The sequence below is a fragment of the Colletotrichum navitas genome (genome assembly GCF_030913465.1).
Source record: "Colletotrichum navitas strain CBS 125086 chromosome Unknown LY79scaffold_52, whole genome shotgun sequence".
Lineage (NCBI taxonomy): Eukaryota > Fungi > Ascomycota > Sordariomycetes > Glomerellales > Glomerellaceae > Colletotrichum > Colletotrichum navitas.
In genome coordinates this window covers 152,263-168,380 of record NW_026850598.1, presented here as the reverse complement: position 1 = coordinate 168,380, position 16,118 = coordinate 152,263, and the positions used below count along the sequence as shown (strand labels likewise).

At 48.7% G+C, this 16,118-nt stretch overlaps 6 protein-coding genes across 6 annotated transcripts; 3 read left to right on the top strand and 3 right to left on the bottom strand.

Annotated features, from left to right (window-relative positions):
- The first annotated feature begins 719 nt into the window (after positions 1 to 719).
- LY79DRAFT_560769 (major facilitator superfamily transporter) lies at positions 720 to 3,401 on the top strand. The gene is made up of 7 exons (XM_060558353.1): positions 720 to 1,297; positions 1,354 to 1,408; positions 1,471 to 1,570; positions 1,634 to 1,718; positions 1,782 to 2,281; positions 2,337 to 2,720; positions 2,776 to 3,401. Exons 1-7 carry the CDS (start codon positions 1,125 to 1,127, stop codon positions 2,955 to 2,957), a joined length of 1,479 nt encoding a protein of 492 aa, XP_060411748.1. The 5' UTR covers positions 720 to 1,124; the 3' UTR covers positions 2,958 to 3,401.
- Positions 3,070 to 3,882, bottom strand: LY79DRAFT_520247 (uncharacterized protein; the record flags this gene model as incomplete). Its single annotated transcript, XM_060555217.1, has 1 exon — positions 3,070 to 3,882. One exon carries the CDS (start codon positions 3,880 to 3,882, stop codon positions 3,070 to 3,072), a length of 813 nt encoding a protein of 270 aa, XP_060411747.1.
- Positions 3,883 to 4,789: 907 nt separating this feature from the next.
- On the bottom strand, positions 4,790 to 6,128 carry LY79DRAFT_636461 (beta-glucanase). Its single transcript, XM_060562272.1, has 2 exons — positions 5,511 to 6,128; positions 4,790 to 5,447 (listed from the first exon to the last, which is right to left on the bottom strand). Exons 1-2 carry the CDS (start codon positions 5,966 to 5,968, stop codon positions 5,015 to 5,017), a joined length of 891 nt encoding a protein of 296 aa, XP_060411746.1. The 5' UTR covers positions 5,969 to 6,128; the 3' UTR covers positions 4,790 to 5,014.
- Positions 6,129 to 9,562: 3,434 nt separating this feature from the next.
- On the bottom strand, positions 9,563 to 10,220 carry LY79DRAFT_560763 (uncharacterized protein). Its single transcript, XM_060558352.1, has 2 exons — positions 9,814 to 10,220; positions 9,563 to 9,754 (listed from the first exon to the last, which is right to left on the bottom strand). The coding sequence occupies exons 1-2, from the start codon at positions 9,897 to 9,899 to the stop codon at positions 9,583 to 9,585; spliced, it is 258 nt and encodes an 85-aa protein (XP_060411745.1). The 5' UTR covers positions 9,900 to 10,220; the 3' UTR covers positions 9,563 to 9,582.
- Positions 10,221 to 10,825: 605 nt separating this feature from the next.
- On the top strand, positions 10,826 to 13,159 carry LY79DRAFT_560762 (GMC oxidoreductase). Its single transcript, XM_060558351.1, has 4 exons — positions 10,826 to 11,097; positions 11,181 to 11,591; positions 11,645 to 12,097; positions 12,157 to 13,159. Exons 1-4 carry the CDS (start codon positions 10,908 to 10,910, stop codon positions 12,966 to 12,968), a joined length of 1,866 nt encoding a protein of 621 aa, XP_060411744.1. The 5' UTR covers positions 10,826 to 10,907; the 3' UTR covers positions 12,969 to 13,159.
- A 1,146-nt stretch (positions 13,160 to 14,305) lies between these two features.
- LY79DRAFT_520193 (uncharacterized protein) lies at positions 14,306 to 15,595 on the top strand (the record flags this gene model as incomplete). Its single annotated transcript, XM_060555211.1, has 4 exons — positions 14,306 to 14,383; positions 14,438 to 14,478; positions 14,533 to 15,103; positions 15,170 to 15,595. 4 exons carry the CDS (start codon positions 14,306 to 14,308, stop codon positions 15,593 to 15,595), a joined length of 1,116 nt encoding a protein of 371 aa, XP_060411743.1.
- Between the last annotated feature and the right edge of the window lie 523 nt (positions 15,596 to 16,118).

Here is a 16,118-nt window from a genome sequence, read left to right as displayed (position 1 = left end):
CCTGGGGATATCAAACCCAGATAATGACTCAACAGTGAGATCGAGGATCATCCACTTGATTATAGGTTGAAAGGAGACCGACAGCCGAATGAGTGTCAATGGCTGCATAACGGTTTTATATTTTGCTCCATTCTGCGATGGCATTGCCAAAAGGACTGACAAGTACAACAATGACCAAACAATCTGTATTGAGTGACGGTAGGCCTAACTATTTCCCAATTTCGGAGCCCGCACCGCAAAACCAGCACCGCAAAGTATCCGCGCGAGTCATTGCCCCAAGGCCTGAAGGGCGATTAAGCAGAGAAATTACAACGCACTGCCCTACTGCCCACCCGTTTCGAACAAACCTAACAGAACCAATTGCGGTTCGCCGTCTGAGAACAATGTAGGAGAGCCCCAGCGTAAAAATATCAGAATTTGCACCGTAGTGCTCTGGAGAGCAGAGCCTGAAACTCTTAACTGTCGTGTTTCTTTCATGGCCCAGGAAAGCCAATACCCCCCCTCATGGCAAACATCAGTCAAACGATACGGCTAATGACGGTATTCCATTACACATCTCAGGCACCAGGACTAGTACCGTCCTTATCAGCCGTAATAGTCGTTGACTGCATTGGTTTACAAGCCTGTCACTTGACCCTCTTCCGAGATAAGGCATGCAATCTCGGCTAATTACTGCCTGTTTACGTTCCCGGTCTATTCCCGATCCAGATCCAGGCCGACGCAACAAAACCAAAGGAGGAAAAACTAGCTGGTCGGATCGGAACCGAAGCCGCCTGCTCTTCAGAGATTTTTTGGTTTTGCTTGGAGGCGAAACCCCTCATTTACTTGCTTACCCAGTTCCAAGTCTCCTTTATAATCCTTGTAACCGTTAAGGCTTAGATCAACCTTTTAGATTTGCTTTTGTTTTTGGCCTTATCTCCAAACCTAGAGAGCTTCAGTCACCAGGAACAAATAACTAAACAACGTCCAACAGCAAACTCTATCAGCCGAAATACCGACGTCGTTGCCCACCGCCGATGCCGGCCTCTCTTACGAGCCTCGCACGTTGCACGTTTCATGGCCTCTTACCGTAACTTCATTACTATCGACAATAACCCGCACAGGTTGAGTTGGCGCCGCCCGGTATGCCTTCTCGCTCTGCTTCACTTGATCAACAAGACAACCACGGTCTCGTGGTACGGGTGCCTGACAGTGCTTCGGGTGCAGCCGATAATAAGAAGAATGACGACTCTACAGAGGACCCTACCGTCCAGCAGCCGCGCGACCCTGTAGAGTTCAAGGAAGGCGGCTATGGATGGTGAGTCTCGGCCCGCTGTGCTGGTTCCGCATGATGCTGACGTCTGGTGGCAACAGGGTCGTCGTTGGATGTGTCTTTCTCACCAATGCTCACACCTGGGGCTTGAATTCAGTGAGTTGATAGCTGCTACCCGTGACTGTACGCAGAGCAGGCTTTCTCACTGGTGATCGCAGTCCTACGCCGTCTTCCTTGCATACTACCTTCACTCTGGAGCATTTCCTGGCGCCAGCCCGATTGACCTGGCTTTCGTCGGCGGCTTATCCTTTTCTGTGGGTAAGTTTCGCTCCCCATTTCCCCGGGTGTCCCTGCGTCACCTTGCTCACGTCCTCGGACCAGCTCTGCTCATTTCCCCGATCGTCACCTTTTGCATCCCCCGCATCGGAACCCAAGCTTCTCTCGGCATCGGCGTCGTGGTCCAAGCGTAAGTCCGTCCCGTCCAACTCCGCATAATACTCTCCAGGCTCTTACATTTTCTCTTTCCCAGCGTCGCCCTTATCGGCGCCTCGTTCACGACTGAAATATGGCATCTCCTCCTCTCTCAAGGCATCGGCTTCGGCGTGGGAATGGGGTTCACCTTCAACTCCACCGTCGGTCTCGTTCCTCAGTGGTTTGTTGTCCGCCGTTCATTCGCCAACTCCATCGCTACCGCCGGCTCCGGCTTTGGTGGCCTCATATATTCACTTGGCACCAACGCCATGATCCGTAACATTAGCCTGCCATGGGCGTTTCGCATCCTTGCGATTTTATCCTTCACCGTCAACGGTGCCTGCTGTCTGATGGTCAAGGACCGCAACAAGGCTCTCGGCAGCGTGCACATACCATTTCACAAGGACATCTTCAAAAGGGGTGAATTTTGGCTGTGTTTGTCTTGGGGCTTTTTTGGGTTGTTCGGATATGTGATATCTGTCTTCTCGCTAGCGGACTATGCCCAGACTGTTGGCTTCAGTGCCAGTCAGGGGTCGATCGTATCGGCGGTATTTAATTGTAGGTTATCCAGTTTTTTTTGTAGACGAGTGCGAGGCGCTGACCTGTCGTGCAGTATCTCAGGGTATCGGACGCCCCGTCATCGGCCTAGTCAGCGATCGCTTCGGCCGCATCAACGTTGCTGGGCTTGGCACCCTTATCGCTGGCCTCGCAACATTCTTCATCTGGATCTTCGCCGGGAAGCACGCCGTGGGCATCATCTTCTTCGCACTTTTCGGCGCCTTTTCTGGCGTGCTCTGGACGACCGTCGCACCTGTTGCTGCCGAAGTTGTCGGAATCCAGCTCCTCCCGTCGGCAATGTCCTTATTCTGGATGGTTCTCGTCATCCCAGCAACCTTTGCCGAGCCTATTGCTCTGACGATCAAGACTTCCGGTATCGACGCCTACTTGAACGTTCAGGTGTTCACGGGCTTTATGTACATTGCGGCCTTCCTATCAAGTAAGTTGAGGTTCAACCAGCAGTTCAAAGGTTTCGGTGCGCTGATCAATCGCAGTCTGGTTTCTTCGCGTTTGGAAAATCCGGCAATTGGAGAAAATTGCTCTGTCGGAAGAACAGGAAGAAGATGTCCTGCACAACAACGATGCTGCCTCTTTGACGACTTCGCGACGCACTAGGCCTAAGCTAAGCATCATCAAGTCTATATGGAAAGGCATGCTAAATGTGCAGCGTGTTTGAAAAAATACTCTCCGGAGAACAAGTCAATAGTTAATTATTCTGTATAATGTCCAGTAGAATCAATACTGGTGTACTACACACCTGAGTATGTTATTGTTCAATTTCCCTCATCTCAGCCCATCAGCCTCCAGAACCCAGGGATAAAGCTCGCCATCAACCCTCGAATCACTCTATATAAGATTTCAAAACCATATCTCGAAAAGCCCTTCTTGGCCAGATTTGAAGTAACACCAACCGCCCCAATCTCTTCATACGCCTCGTTCATCGCCAACTCTGCAAACGCTGCGCCGAGGTCTGCATACGACACTGCAAGGCCTACCGACTCAGCGCTAATGGTATACCCGCTCTCTTCTTCCTCAATAATTGCCGGTGGCTGTATGAGCAGCAACTTCAACAGTTCCGGCTCGGATTGCAATGTCTCGTGCGCCCTGAGAAGGTCTGCGTAGGGGTAATAGAAAGCATTTTTGATAAGCCAGCTCACGGCTACGGGTGTTTGTGCATCGAACCGCTTGTTCCACGTGGCCGACGAGAGCAAGAGAAATCGCGGTGGTTTCCACTTCCCACCTGCATCGCTCTTAAGTTGATTTAATGCAGTGACAATCGACTTTGTAGCGTCTTGCAGCACACGCACAGTGGGCTTGTTGTCGTTGTCGCCGAGCGCGCAGATGATGGTACCCGCGTCCAAAAGGCAGTGTTTTACGGAGGAGATGTCGGTAACTTGTCCTTCGATGATCCTTACGTCTCGATCAGTCTTGAACCGAGGGAACATGGAAATAAGCTTCTCGCGGGAGCGGACAAAGATCTTCAGCATAAAAGGGTGATCCGGTTTGGCGAGGATTGCTTTCAAAGTTTCGCTTCCGGTACGACCTGTTGCGCCAAAGATGGCCAGGGTGCGTTCTGCGATTGGCGGCGGCGTTGATGACATGGTGATCTTCGTAGAATGTCCTATTTTCTGCGCAGTGGGCAATAATGTCTGTAACTGTTTCAATGAACCGGCAAGGGCAAGGGGCCAGTTTTATTGATTTAATATCTATGTGCCTAAACTACTTCTAATTCTTCACGCAATCCATGATGTTACAAAAAGTTAAACATCATGAACCGGTTCGGTCCCGGACAAAAATGAAATGTCGGTCCGCTTGGAGAAAAAGTCCGTTTGCTTTGGGTCTATACTAGTTGTACAGATGTCAGTTCGAGCCTAGAGTATTTCTTTTCCCAATCGGGCCCGAGCGGTGTGTGGAATTAGCGCGGTGTTTGTCGTCATAGACCGTGATTCCCTGGTTTCTAGCGAAGGATAAGTGCTGAGCAGCATCACATCGTCATAGACTCTACGGGAAGATACGACCTCGGACTCAAGGATGGCTGTGGCCGAACGGGGACTTCATTCGGTGGCCGGCGCTTGAAATGTCCGTTGGAATGTGCGGTCGTAGCTCGGTTGTTATCCGGGTTTTCGCTGGCGGCCGAACATGGCATCCTGAGCTTGGGTTGATTCATTAAAACTTGTGCACGAGGCAGACAAAAGTGTGCTAGTGAAGTTTTCAGTGCGATTGCATATTTTTGACGGGTAGCTATAGATGAAGCAAGAAAATAAGAAGGAAAAAAATAAGGCCTAAAATCCTAGCCAAAAGCAACAGTTTGCAAGACTCGAGAGCGGATATGAAACCCGCACTGTACGTTCTCGACCTTCTTATCTCAACTCCTCCTCTCATACCTACCTCCAGCTCAGTCTCATACAATTTACAAGGAATATGAAAAGTGATGAAACATTAGAATGCTATAATGTAAGGGCACTTCCAGAGGAGAGACAGACAAAGTCTTCCGGCATCCATCATTTGCGGCGGGCGAGGGTCAAAACAAATTGGTCTATGCATCGTATCCATTCATAAAATCCATAAACTCCGATTATACAAAAATAGAACAGCGGCCTCGAAGTCATATAGGCCCGTTCGAAACAAGCTCAACTAAAATGGTGTCGTATCCGTTTCCAAATGTGTCATCAGAAGCTCTCCCAAGGTCAAAGGCTCTTGGTGGGTATCTCAACGACTAAAAATCAACTCCACCTAAGTGTGGTAGACGGCAACGTACTCGGCTTCAAAAACGCCGCCAGAAACAGTGTCGGCAGTCGGAGTAGTGCTACCGAAGACTTTGTCGGGGAACTCGCCGCCAATAGCAAGGTTGAGCAGAACGTAGTACGGAACGTGTACAGTCTGTGCCCAAATGTCTGCGGGCAACTGGGTCTCAGTGACAGTCCAGTATACAACGTCGTCAAGGTACCACTTCACGGACTCTGGCGATGCGGAGCGGTCAACCTCGACGGCGTAAGTATGGAAGTTGCCCTGGCAAGCACCTCCGCCGCATGTTAGGTTACCGGAGAGACCGTTCTTTTCGTTGCAAGCACCGCCAGGGTTAACATCGCAGTGCATTGTACCCCAGTCCTGGTTAATACCGTTGACGTTCTCCATGATATCAAGCTCACCACACGCAGGCCAGTTACTATAATTGTTAGTGAATTACTTTTTAACGCTGATTTTGCTATTGGTTTTACTAATAACTTACTTAAAGTTCCCACGGAATGTGCTTCCAAGCGCCCAGAATGCAGGCCAGTACCCGACGCCCTGAGTACCTACATTAGGCAAGCTGAGGCTGGCCTGAATACGCATCTTGCCGCCAGCTGCGGCAGCGAAGTCTGTGCGTTGCGTTTCGATGCGAGCGGAGGTCCAAGCTCCAGCAGCGTCCTTGAGAGCAGTGATTTGCAAAGTGTCCTTGCCACTGAGTTGCAGGTTTGCGATGGCATCGGTGTAGGTTTCGATCTCGCCAGTACCAAACTTTGCGGCGCCACCAGGGTAAGATGTTCCAGTGGTGATAATCCAGTTCGTGGCGTTGGGCAACGTTGCGGCGGCGCCAGCGAAGTCTTCTCCCCAAGTAAGGGTGTAACCGCTGATGGCAGGAGGGGCAATTGCATTGACGGCGGGCAGTGCAATGGCCAAAGCCCTAGCTGTCTTGAAGAAACTCATATTGAGAAAGTAAAGGTTGAGAAAGAAAGACTGCAGTGAAGTAAAGAGTGTAATAAGAGAGGGACTGTTCGTGAAAATGGAGCGTTGGGGGCTTCTTGCTGTTGTGCTTTCTTCTTCCTACTTCACTTAGGATCTTATACTTTTCAAGACATCGTGTCAACTGTACAACTTATATTAGGATGCAGTACTCTAATTAGCAGATCCCTAAAGAGAACCCTTGTTAATCGGCCAATGCCGTTGGTTTGACTTACTGAGTGGACATGAACCTTGTCGAAGCCGACATTTACGACGTTAGATCCGGTGGGCGCAAGCAGGGTTCAGAAAATCGGAGGCCAGTATCGATTAATTCGGCGTAGCCGAATCATCCAGTGAAGCGGGGAGCTGCATCTGGGGTGGTGATAGGGTTCGGAATTATCAATTGAGTGTAACGTTAGCGTGGGGTCCAAATGCAGCATGGGTAGGTTAATACTGCTTTGCTACGATGAGAGCTTTGCAAGTCAAGTCATTGCAGATTAACACTGGCCCACGTGCATTAACAACGGAAAATGATACTTCAAGCCGCCTGCCGTGGCCGGTGCAATGTACATGGAACGCAATATCCCTCTTGACAAAATGTTTTTTCCGGCCATTCCTCAGAATTGTGTTGAGTATTTTAGCTCGGATAGTTCACGATGACATGCGTAGCGGTGCCGTTTTGCCGCCTACTCAATGTATTGCTGTAGTAGTAGAGCATGGAAGTGAGTCAATTAGGGGATGAGCAGATGGATTCCTTTCCGAGGCTGTGCAAAGCTGGGTTGCCAGTGTCTGACTCGTCTTGCGGGGCTTCAGTCGAGCTACAAATAAGGACCAATCACATTTCAAAAGATGATTTCTAGTCTTGGCGAACAGAGCCAGCCCATGCCCCATGCGGCCAGTTCATCCCATTCTTCGCTCTAAACGCTGATTCTTACTACATCCCGGGGATTTTACATGATTCTTGGCTTTTCAAGGTAATGTATATGCTCAATAGCTGGTAAACGTTAATCTAATGAGGCTTCCTCCCCTTTATCTCACAAGGCATAGGTCTGGCCTGAGTGGTGAATTGCATTTTTCTATACGCAATGTGGTGCTACTCGAACTATCACCTCTTTTGGCTATTTGGGCCTCATTCATGATGTTCTCTGGTAGATAACATAGTGTCACGATGTGATATAAGGCGTGGATTGCTGCCTGCAATTAACGGCGTCGTTTTTACGCAACAGTTATGAGCCTACTTCGTTCTGCGAGCCTTTATGCTACAATAGTTAAATTGTAGAGTGGCGTCTGAGCGTTATAGACCCTGCAGGTTTAAATCCCGTGAGGCTAGGGATAGGTTGTAAATACTCTACCCAGATAAGTCAAGACAGCAACTACCTAGACTTTAGCGAGATGTACCTAATTAGAAGGTTAATAAGCGTTGTAGCAAATCTACTCTGGGGTAATGCGTACCTTTTGGGGGCTGTGGGGCTTCCCTGCCTAGAGGCAGACTACGGATACAGAAAAAGGGGTTTTCTGCGATCTAGGGGTGTGTGTCACGATGTGATAAGGCGTTAATTGCTGCCCGCAATTAACGGCGTCGTTTTTGCGGAGTCTACAGACAAGCTAATACTGCCCCCCCCCCCCCCCCCCCCCCCCCCCCCTGTCAACCTGAGGGTACTGTGCACAATAACAGCGATAACAGCAATAAACCTTATATCCTAAAGGCTGCAGGTTTAAATCCAGTTTAAATCCAGTTTTCTTAGATTTTTAAAGTTCTAAAACGGCTCCGCTGGGGAGGGTTAGAATAGTACTAACTTACCTTGCTTCCTACGCTGCGCTCCGGGTCAGGATAGGCTAAGACTATCCCTTTTGCCTCTAAGATAGTTGTGTTATCACCTGAATCCACTGTCTGCTGGACTCTGCATAGGCTAGAACGCACGGTACTCTTGGGTTGACAGGGGGGGACAATATTAGCTTGTCTGATCACTCGTTTTTGCGCGACACATAAGCATTGACTAGTATTGTCTGACTCGCAAGCATGTGTGGGCCCAACGGGCGCAAGGTTGCATCACAGATTTGGTGTATCGCAACGGATAGCGGCGGCGCCGAGACAATGTACATGGCTTTGTTTTAAGGGGTTCCCCTAATTAAATATAGGCTGACATTGCCAAGTTGTTGATGTATGTAAACCCGGGACAAGCGACAAGACAACGCGTTCGCGGCAAAGACTTTTTTCTACGTGAGACACCATCAAATACATAGTGTGCTACTATGTTATTTCATGGTACTCTCAGGCGGCCAAAAACTGCGCATTTTTCACCCTTGCCACTACCACCACGTCACTGAGGATACGGTAAAAAGGCCCATTTACGATGTGTTCGCGAATTTCTCAAAGCAGAGGGGATGGAATCCAAGTACGATGGGATTTCTTCCCGTTTCTTGCCATCGAACGAGGACTTTTGAATTAATGGCATTCGTAGTGTTTTGGTTATGGTATGGCAACTACAGCACTGTTTTTTGTGACCCAAGTGATAAGACAGGTGTAATTGTCATCAGCGTTTCCCAAGCTAACCGTGCACTCCAGGTAAGTGGCTTATTGGTCAGCGGAAAAGCACGACAACTGAAAGAACAAGGATATGTGAAGAGATCGATCCGCTAGGGTCGATCTGGTCACCACGTGTGCAAGTAGATGCCAGCCCTACCCAATCTTTGTAGTCAACAGGGGTGGTACACATATTGACTTAATAAAGACGATTTGAAAACGTGACGATAGTACTCTGAACCCATACCCACAGCGCTGGCAAACGGTAATAACTTCTTCTTCTTCTTCTTCTTCTTCTTCTTCTTCTTCTTCTTCTTCTTCTTCTTCTTCTTCTTCTTCTTCTTCTTCTTCTTCTTCTTCTTCTTCTTCTTCTTCTTCTTCTTCTTCTTCTTGTAGCTATAATTCGAGTTCACTACTGCTCAGCCCCATCCGATTGGATCTTGTGACACCAACAACGATACTGTTTGAATAGGAGGACTATCATATCCTGAACAACTAGGATGCCGAGCCCACTTCTCTCTGCTGCATAGCTCACCTTTTCCCTTCTCTCTTCTCTTTTCGAGGCAACAGTGGATATCGCGAATTGAGATAATGCTGTTTTACCTAACCCCGGGCAAAAAGAAATAGGCACTAAATACCCGATCACGTATAGTGTCACGTAACACAACGACATCATTAGTAACAGGACAGTAAACAACGCTTTATATATCACGTGACGCAGAAAAACCGCTGAATCAGACTTCACTTCAACCATGGCTTGAATGCATATGAAAATAGTCTCGAGCGCCGGAATGTTGGCAACAATTTTGGCGGCGATGACGGTGTTATTGAATTTACCATCAAGGTCGTAATAGCTTTGCGATGGGGTGACTAACTTGCTGGCCACACGATGACTCCATTGAACTCTGCCATCAAGGTCGTCGAAAACCTTGTGCCTTAAGTCATATTGCATGACGGCGGTGACGGAAATAGGTCCATTCGTCAGTAACCTTGCTGGCCACGGCAAGGTATACATAAAGCGCCTGAACCTGGCCTCGTGGGTTGCCATTTTCTTATCTTGATACAACATTGATCCTCAGAGCTCAATATAGAAAATCAGCACCGTTATTTTCGCCATGAAGTTTTTTATCCCCGCAATTGCTGCAGTCTTTGCAACCCTCTCGGCTGCCGCCCCATTTGCGGAGTGCCATTGCCACATGATCGACGGTAAGCCGTTCTGTCCTGGCCTAGTCTGCGAGTCAATAATGGTATGTTTCCTTCCTCAGCTCAAAACAATCTTCAATAATACTGATTGAGAATAATTTAGTCTAAGCCATTATCTGTAATGAATCCCAAGCGGATTTCCTGACGCGAGACTTGAAAATTCTGGAGCCGTCTCAGAGAGCTGCCCATCTGACATTGGCGCTATGACGGGAAGGATGGTGCAAATGAGAAATTGATTACCAAACAACTCTCTTATTCAGTGCAAAATAAATTCAAACATTTAACCTATCGCTGGTTCATCACACCAATGATCCATTTTGGGCCAATGTGTGAAGCTTCTCAACTTCGGAGACAGTCAGCGCCGTGGTGTCTTCGTTGACAGCTAGAATCTACTTACACTTTCTGCCGGCGTGGACTTGGATCGACTGAAATCGAAGCTAAAGCAATCAATAACTTTTGAAGAATTAATTGGGTGATTCTGAGATAGCTGCTCCAACTCCTGAATTGAGACTTTTCGAAAATCTGCCCTTAGATGTGTGAGTGTGATCGGGTTCTCGTCGTTACCTCAACTTCATGCCCGCCCTCTAGCGAGCTAATTACTGTCATACATAATTATACACCATTTATCATTAAATTTCAGTTGTTCTGTCAGCTGTGTAAAATACTTTAGTAAACCTCCACTAAATGTGGTTTACTTCCTATACCTGGAACAATGTAGCGAACGCTTTTCGAAGTCCGTCACTGAGCCGGAATCATTCTCATCCATGGAATTGAAATGTAAAGTAGTGGTGGTCCTGCTGATAGTCTATGGACGACCGGCTGAGAAGCTATTCTAGCTTCACGACACACTTCCATTTGTTACACAATTCTGCGACATTCCGTCATACTTTACCGAAATGAGCGCACATGTTTCTCCCTTGTTTCTGGCCAATAACTAGCTAGCGGCAGCATTTCGTAGCTAGCTTGGTCAATAAGCACACCAGCACTGTGCATTACACAACAGTCAATAGTTTCAATTCTCATTGGCACACCAGTGTCGTCACAGTTTTCTCGTGAGCAGTACAAAAAGAGGGGAATGAAAAATACGGTGTGTCTCGTAAATCTCCTGTTAAATACAAACTACTTAATATCGTGTTCTTTCTTGTGGCTCTAATTGTTAATACAACTCCCCTCGGACGTACCTTTACAAAGGATTTGATGAAGACCCTAGTCATGCACTATTTTCACCTCGTCATTCTTTTACTGGCCCAAGATTTTGTTCTGTCGAGATGCCAAAATCAGGTCAAAAAAAGTATCAACTCTGTCGGCGCAGAATACGACTACGTTGTGGTCGGAGGTGGCACCAGTGGTCTCGTTGTGGCCAATCGACTTAGCCAAAATACAAACAGTAAGAGATACTAGTAACTTTGCTCTATTTTATGACTTTTCGACACGAGACACATTGTTGAATATTAACTGACAAGTTCTCAGAGACGGTGCTAGTAATTGAGTACGGGGACTTTGTCAATACAATGAACGTTACCGTTCCGTATTTTACAACACTCGACCAATCAGCCAACCTCTACAACATTACCTCTATTCCACAAGCCCACCTCAAAAACCGTACCTCTCGGCTCCGCATTGGCGCGACTGTAGGTGGAAGCTCAACCGTGAATGGTATGGCCTGGGACCACGGTTCCGTAGCTGATTACGACGCATGGGAAGCCCTTGGGAATCCAGGCTGGGGATGGGACACTTTTCTGAAATACGTTCGCAAGTCTTCGGCTTTCCTACCCCCTTCTCAGGAGTATGTCGATAGGTACAACTACCAATGGACTCCAGAAGCATATGGAGAGGGGCCCGTGAGGATTGGTTTTCCGTCATGGCAGTGGCCAGAAGCAGGTGAGTTGCATATATTTGCCGAGCCGCGGACCGCTTAGCTCAGTATTTTCAAGCTATTCAAGCTCAAGCTTGGGTCGAACATCTTAAGGTTCCCGTTTTGAAGGACGGCGCTGACGGAGACAACGTCGGCATTTCCTGGCTACCTCAAAACTCGGGGGGCGAGTGTGCAACACGCTCGACATCCGAGACCGCATACTTCCGTCCTGTTAGCGGCCGCCAGAACTTGCACCTCATCGTGCGCCATTACGGAGCAGCTGTCAAGTTCGAGGGTAACAAGACAGTCGGAATCGACATCCGCAGTCGCGATAATAGTTCGGAGACCAAATTCGTGCGATCTGAAAACATCGTACTAGCTGCAGGCGCTGTCAACACTCCGCGAATTCTACAGCTCAGCGGAATTGGTGCAGAGAAACTGCTGAGCTCCCTCGATATTGACATGGTGGTTGATTTACCTGGTGTCGGTGCGAACTTTCATGATCATCCAGCCATCTTCATGGTTTACGACTGTAAGCGATGTTTACTGAGACCTCCGGCCCAGTCAGCAGCTAATCTTGCATCTAATTAGTCACAAATGACACTGCACTCAATCCGAATTTGATGAGCAACGAGACCTTCTACAACAGGTCTTGGGCGGAGTACCAGACCAACAGAACCGGGCCACACACCCATGCCTGGGGAAACAAAGCTGTGTTCACGTCCTTACAAGATCTTGACCCGGCCAACTATCAATCCATTGCGGAGGCGGTGAGCAAGCAAGAGCCGTTACAGCATCTCCCTCAAGTCTACGCCGAGAACCCGGCATTGGTAAAGGGTTACCTCCAGCAACGAAATGTGTTAAGGGAGCATTTTCTTAACCCCAAGGCAGGTATTGTTGAGTTCGCCTTCGGAGGCTCAGAAACCGTTCCGGTGGCCCTACAAAAGCCCTTGTCGAGAGGCACAATCAGCATCAACAGTACCAACCCAGACCCGTCTATCGCACCTCTGATCGACTTCAACACCATCTCCAATCCAGTTGATACACTCCTTCTGATCCGGGCAGTTGCAAAAGCTCGTGCTTTCATGTCGAGCCCTAGTATTCAGCCGCTTGGAGCAGTCGAATTGGTGCCAGGCCCAGGCGTGAGTAGTGACGCTCAGATCGAGGCAGTCATGAAAGAGTCGTGGCTAGCTTCAAGTCTTGACCATCCCGCTGGAACGGCGGCGATGATGCCTCGGGAGTGGGGCGGTGTTGTAGACAGCAACTTGAAGGTGTATGGAGTCGAGGGACTTTGGGCAGTGGATGCAAGCATCATGCCCATATTACCGGCGGCACATACACAAGCTACGGTCTATGCTGTGGCGGAACACGCGGCCGATATTATAAGAGGTTATGAACAATGATTGAGTCTAAAATATAGTATGCCACTATGGTTGCCTGGCTCTCTAGCTATTTTTTCTTCGTAATAAAAGCTTTGCAGAACAACTCATTATCGAGCTCGGCTCATGAATCTTCATGAATTATGAAGCTAATGGTCGTAGGAAATTGAGAATTAGTGCCTCTATTCCTATATTCTATCAAGGCTTGCCTCGAGCGTCACATCGAAGATCGCAGCACACAGCCTTATACGTGGACTTTCATTCAGAAATTCACGGGTCGAATAGACTCGAAACTTACACCCTAAACTAAACAAAGTCTCGAATATCTGCAATGCTACTGAGTTGTTTAGATTCGGACAGATGACTCAAGGTGCCTGGATTGCCATCATGGTGAAGATAAGTAGAGTGGGCTCATTACTTTCACGGGATGTCAGTTGGTGATAGGCTTTCAATATGTACACCGAACAGTTCAAAATACAGCCCGTAGATATATAGCAGCTACATGCCGAATTTCATTCGTGTATATACTCACCTATTCATTCATCCATCAAGTAAGAAAGAAGAAAACGTTTGTAGGCGAAAACGCTATTCCAACGAGTATCAAAGTGGCAATTCTTTCTAAATCTGCTTTTCGTTCTGTTTGGGTATCGGTTTCCATGTCTTTATCCGAGCGACTAACTCAGCGTTTGGTTTGGTCCTGCAGGTACCTTTGTGATGTCCACTGCATTATGCTTCAGGTGCGGCCAGTGAGGATGTGCATCAACAGACGGCCACTACCAATACCAGGACGGACCAAGAATCCAGCACCTTGGTAGGAATTTCAATGGCTGCAAGCTTGCGAGAAACAGATGTAGGAGATGACTCAGGTAAGCACCCCATCTCTCAAGGTTGCACAGGTATACATAATACTCTAAATACGAGGGTATTCAGTGGAAGTTGATTACCCCTGCCTAGTAACTAATGTTCACTCCCCTACTACGGGACTTCTGGTGAATATCCCCCCTCTATTAAACTCACCCCTGCCGTCCTGTCCAACCAGAAGAGTACAGTAGGAGTACCATGCCTAATACTCATCACAAGAGGTTTATGGAAGAAACATAGTACCATGGCACCCGGGAATCTTACTACCTTTTTGACTGAGTTCGGTGCTGAATGTCAAAGTTTGATCTTGACCAAGGCCAAAAGAACCTTTTGCGACAGTAAGGTTCTAGATATAGTGTATCACAAGCCAACATTGCGTCTACAACATGTGACAATTGACAGAAGAAGCAATCCAGAGGTGTCTATTTAATAACTCACCAAGAGACCCCTCCTCGACTGTCTGGGAGTTCGTTATCACCGCAATTTTACTTGTCTCAAGCATGGCGAAGAAAAAGAAGGCAATGAGTAAGGCACCAAAGCCAGTGGCCGTTGAGGATCTCTTTGACGATGAGCCTGAGGTGCCCATTCGCGATGCCATGTACGATGTCTTTGCCAATCATGTCAAGGCTAAGGTGCCCATTCCTGATGCCTTTGACGATGGGCCTAAGGTGTCGTAAGTTTCACACTCCATGATCGATGTCGTACTTGATGCTAACAGTCATCAAAGTCCGTATACAAGCCCAACCTGCAGCGTCTGCTTTCAAGACGGAAAGCCGTTCATGGTTCCTCGCGACATCTTGTGCGTGAGCGACAAGCTCAAGGGGACCTCCAACGGTTTCAACAAGTTCTTCATCAAAGACGTGCCTGCAGAAGCAGGCCATGTACTACTTCATTACCTTCACACTCGCACCTGGCAAACCCTTTGCAAGAGGTCATCAACCCAGTTTGAAACGAGCGTGTACGTCTATGCCGCCGCCCATACCTACGATCTTGCGGGGTTAGCCGAGCTCGCCAAAGAAAACATACCGCGGTACGCAAACGAACTGTCCGCGCTAGACATCATCGTCTTGGCTGGAAAGCCATGCGAGAGACTTCCAGATGACGACCCGTGGTTCTTGGCATTCATCAACAAGCAAATCGAGCAACTGTTTGCGGACCCGGCCTCTCTCGACCAATCGGTCTTTCTAGAATGCCTCAACGGCGCTGCAAAGTACTCCAGGATTCTGGCCAAGAGCGTGGTCTCGATCTGCTGCCAAAAGTCAGCGTCGGCGGAGTCGGCAGAAGCGCAAGCTGTTCCCGTGGTCGATGAGGCTCCCTCCACGGACTCATTGCATCCCACACCAGATTCAGTCTCGGAACCTGAGCCAAACCCTTTCCTGGACGCCACATCAAAGCTGGAGACTGATACAGCATTTGAGGCTATGCATTCCAGATCTCGAGTAACCCCGTGTGGGGTCACGATCCCTTGGGTGCCTCCAGAAGAACAAGAGGTTGAGGCTGAACGAGAGAAAATGCCTCGTTCCTTGCTGGAGATGTACGAGAAGAGGAAGAGGTTTCGGTGGAGTTGCATCGCAGCGGCTATGCACGAGGCGGACGGTGGGCGGCCGGCATTGGACCGCAGCTCGACGGCCACGCACGTAGGAAACAGCAAATGGGAGCATTGCTCCAAGTGTTCGATGAACGTAGACGACTCGTCAACACGCTGCGGGTCATCAGCTGCGACTACTTCAAGCAGTGTAAGTGAGTCATGGCGGTGGCCATACTCGGGGAGAAGCCAAAGGTACACCTAGAAACGGTGTAAGCCCCCAAACTAGGAAGTTGAAGTTGCACGATCACACACCGCATCTCTAGTCTGTATGCCATTCTTCCCTCTTTCTTTTTCCGCCACACTCGCCTGAAACACTTGCAGTTTTTATTGACTCCCCCTGCTACGTAATCGAAATCCGGCGGGCCGTAGCGACAGGAATCCTAGACGTGTGCTACCCGAACCCCCCTTGCTAGCGGCACTTGCATCTGGGCCAAAGGCTGGGAGGGGTCTCATACAGGTACAACCACCCCGTACGGTTGTTTGCCACTATCCACACCGATATCGACTCAAAGGGGGTATTGCATGCCCTCGGCACCAATGAGGTGTACCGAGATCCGTTGTCTCAGTATCATATCGCATCTGAAGTCGGACTGAAGCGAAGGGGGGACTGCATGTTTAACCCACGAGCAGGATCGTCTTCCCGGTCCTCTTGGCATCGTTTTGCTGCAGAGAAAAAGACAGAGAAAAAAGTTCTTCCGTCCTCTCCCAGATTTTCTGCGCGTGGT

Coding starts and splice junctions, on each gene's coding strand:
- LY79DRAFT_636461 (XM_060562272.1), bottom strand. CDS start 5,968: ATGAGTTTCTTCAAGACAGCTAGGGCTTTGGCCATTGCACTGCCCGCC. Junction 5,448..5,510: donor ACATTCCGTGGGAACTTTAA/GTAAGTTATTAG, acceptor TAACAATTATAG/TAACTGGCCTGCGTGTGGTG.
- LY79DRAFT_560763 (XM_060558352.1), bottom strand. CDS start 9,899: ATGGGCAGCTCTCTGAGACGGCTCCAGAATTTTCAAGTCTCGCGTCAG. Junction 9,755..9,813: donor ATTACAGATAATGGCTTAGA/CTAAATTATTCT, acceptor AAGGAAACATAC/CATTATTGACTCGCAGACTA.
- LY79DRAFT_560769 (XM_060558353.1), top strand. CDS start 1,125: ATGCCTTCTCGCTCTGCTTCACTTGATCAACAAGACAACCACGGTCTC. Junction 1,409..1,470: donor ACACCTGGGGCTTGAATTCA/GTGAGTTGATAG, acceptor TGGTGATCGCAG/TCCTACGCCGTCTTCCTTGC. Junction 1,719..1,781: donor ATCGGCGTCGTGGTCCAAGC/GTAAGTCCGTCC, acceptor TCTCTTTCCCAG/CGTCGCCCTTATCGGCGCCT.
- LY79DRAFT_560762 (XM_060558351.1), top strand. CDS start 10,908: ATGAAGACCCTAGTCATGCACTATTTTCACCTCGTCATTCTTTTACTG. Junction 11,098..11,180: donor ACTTAGCCAAAATACAAACA/GTAAGAGATACT, acceptor ACAAGTTCTCAG/AGACGGTGCTAGTAATTGAG. Junction 12,098..12,156: donor CATCTTCATGGTTTACGACT/GTAAGCGATGTT, acceptor GCATCTAATTAG/TCACAAATGACACTGCACTC.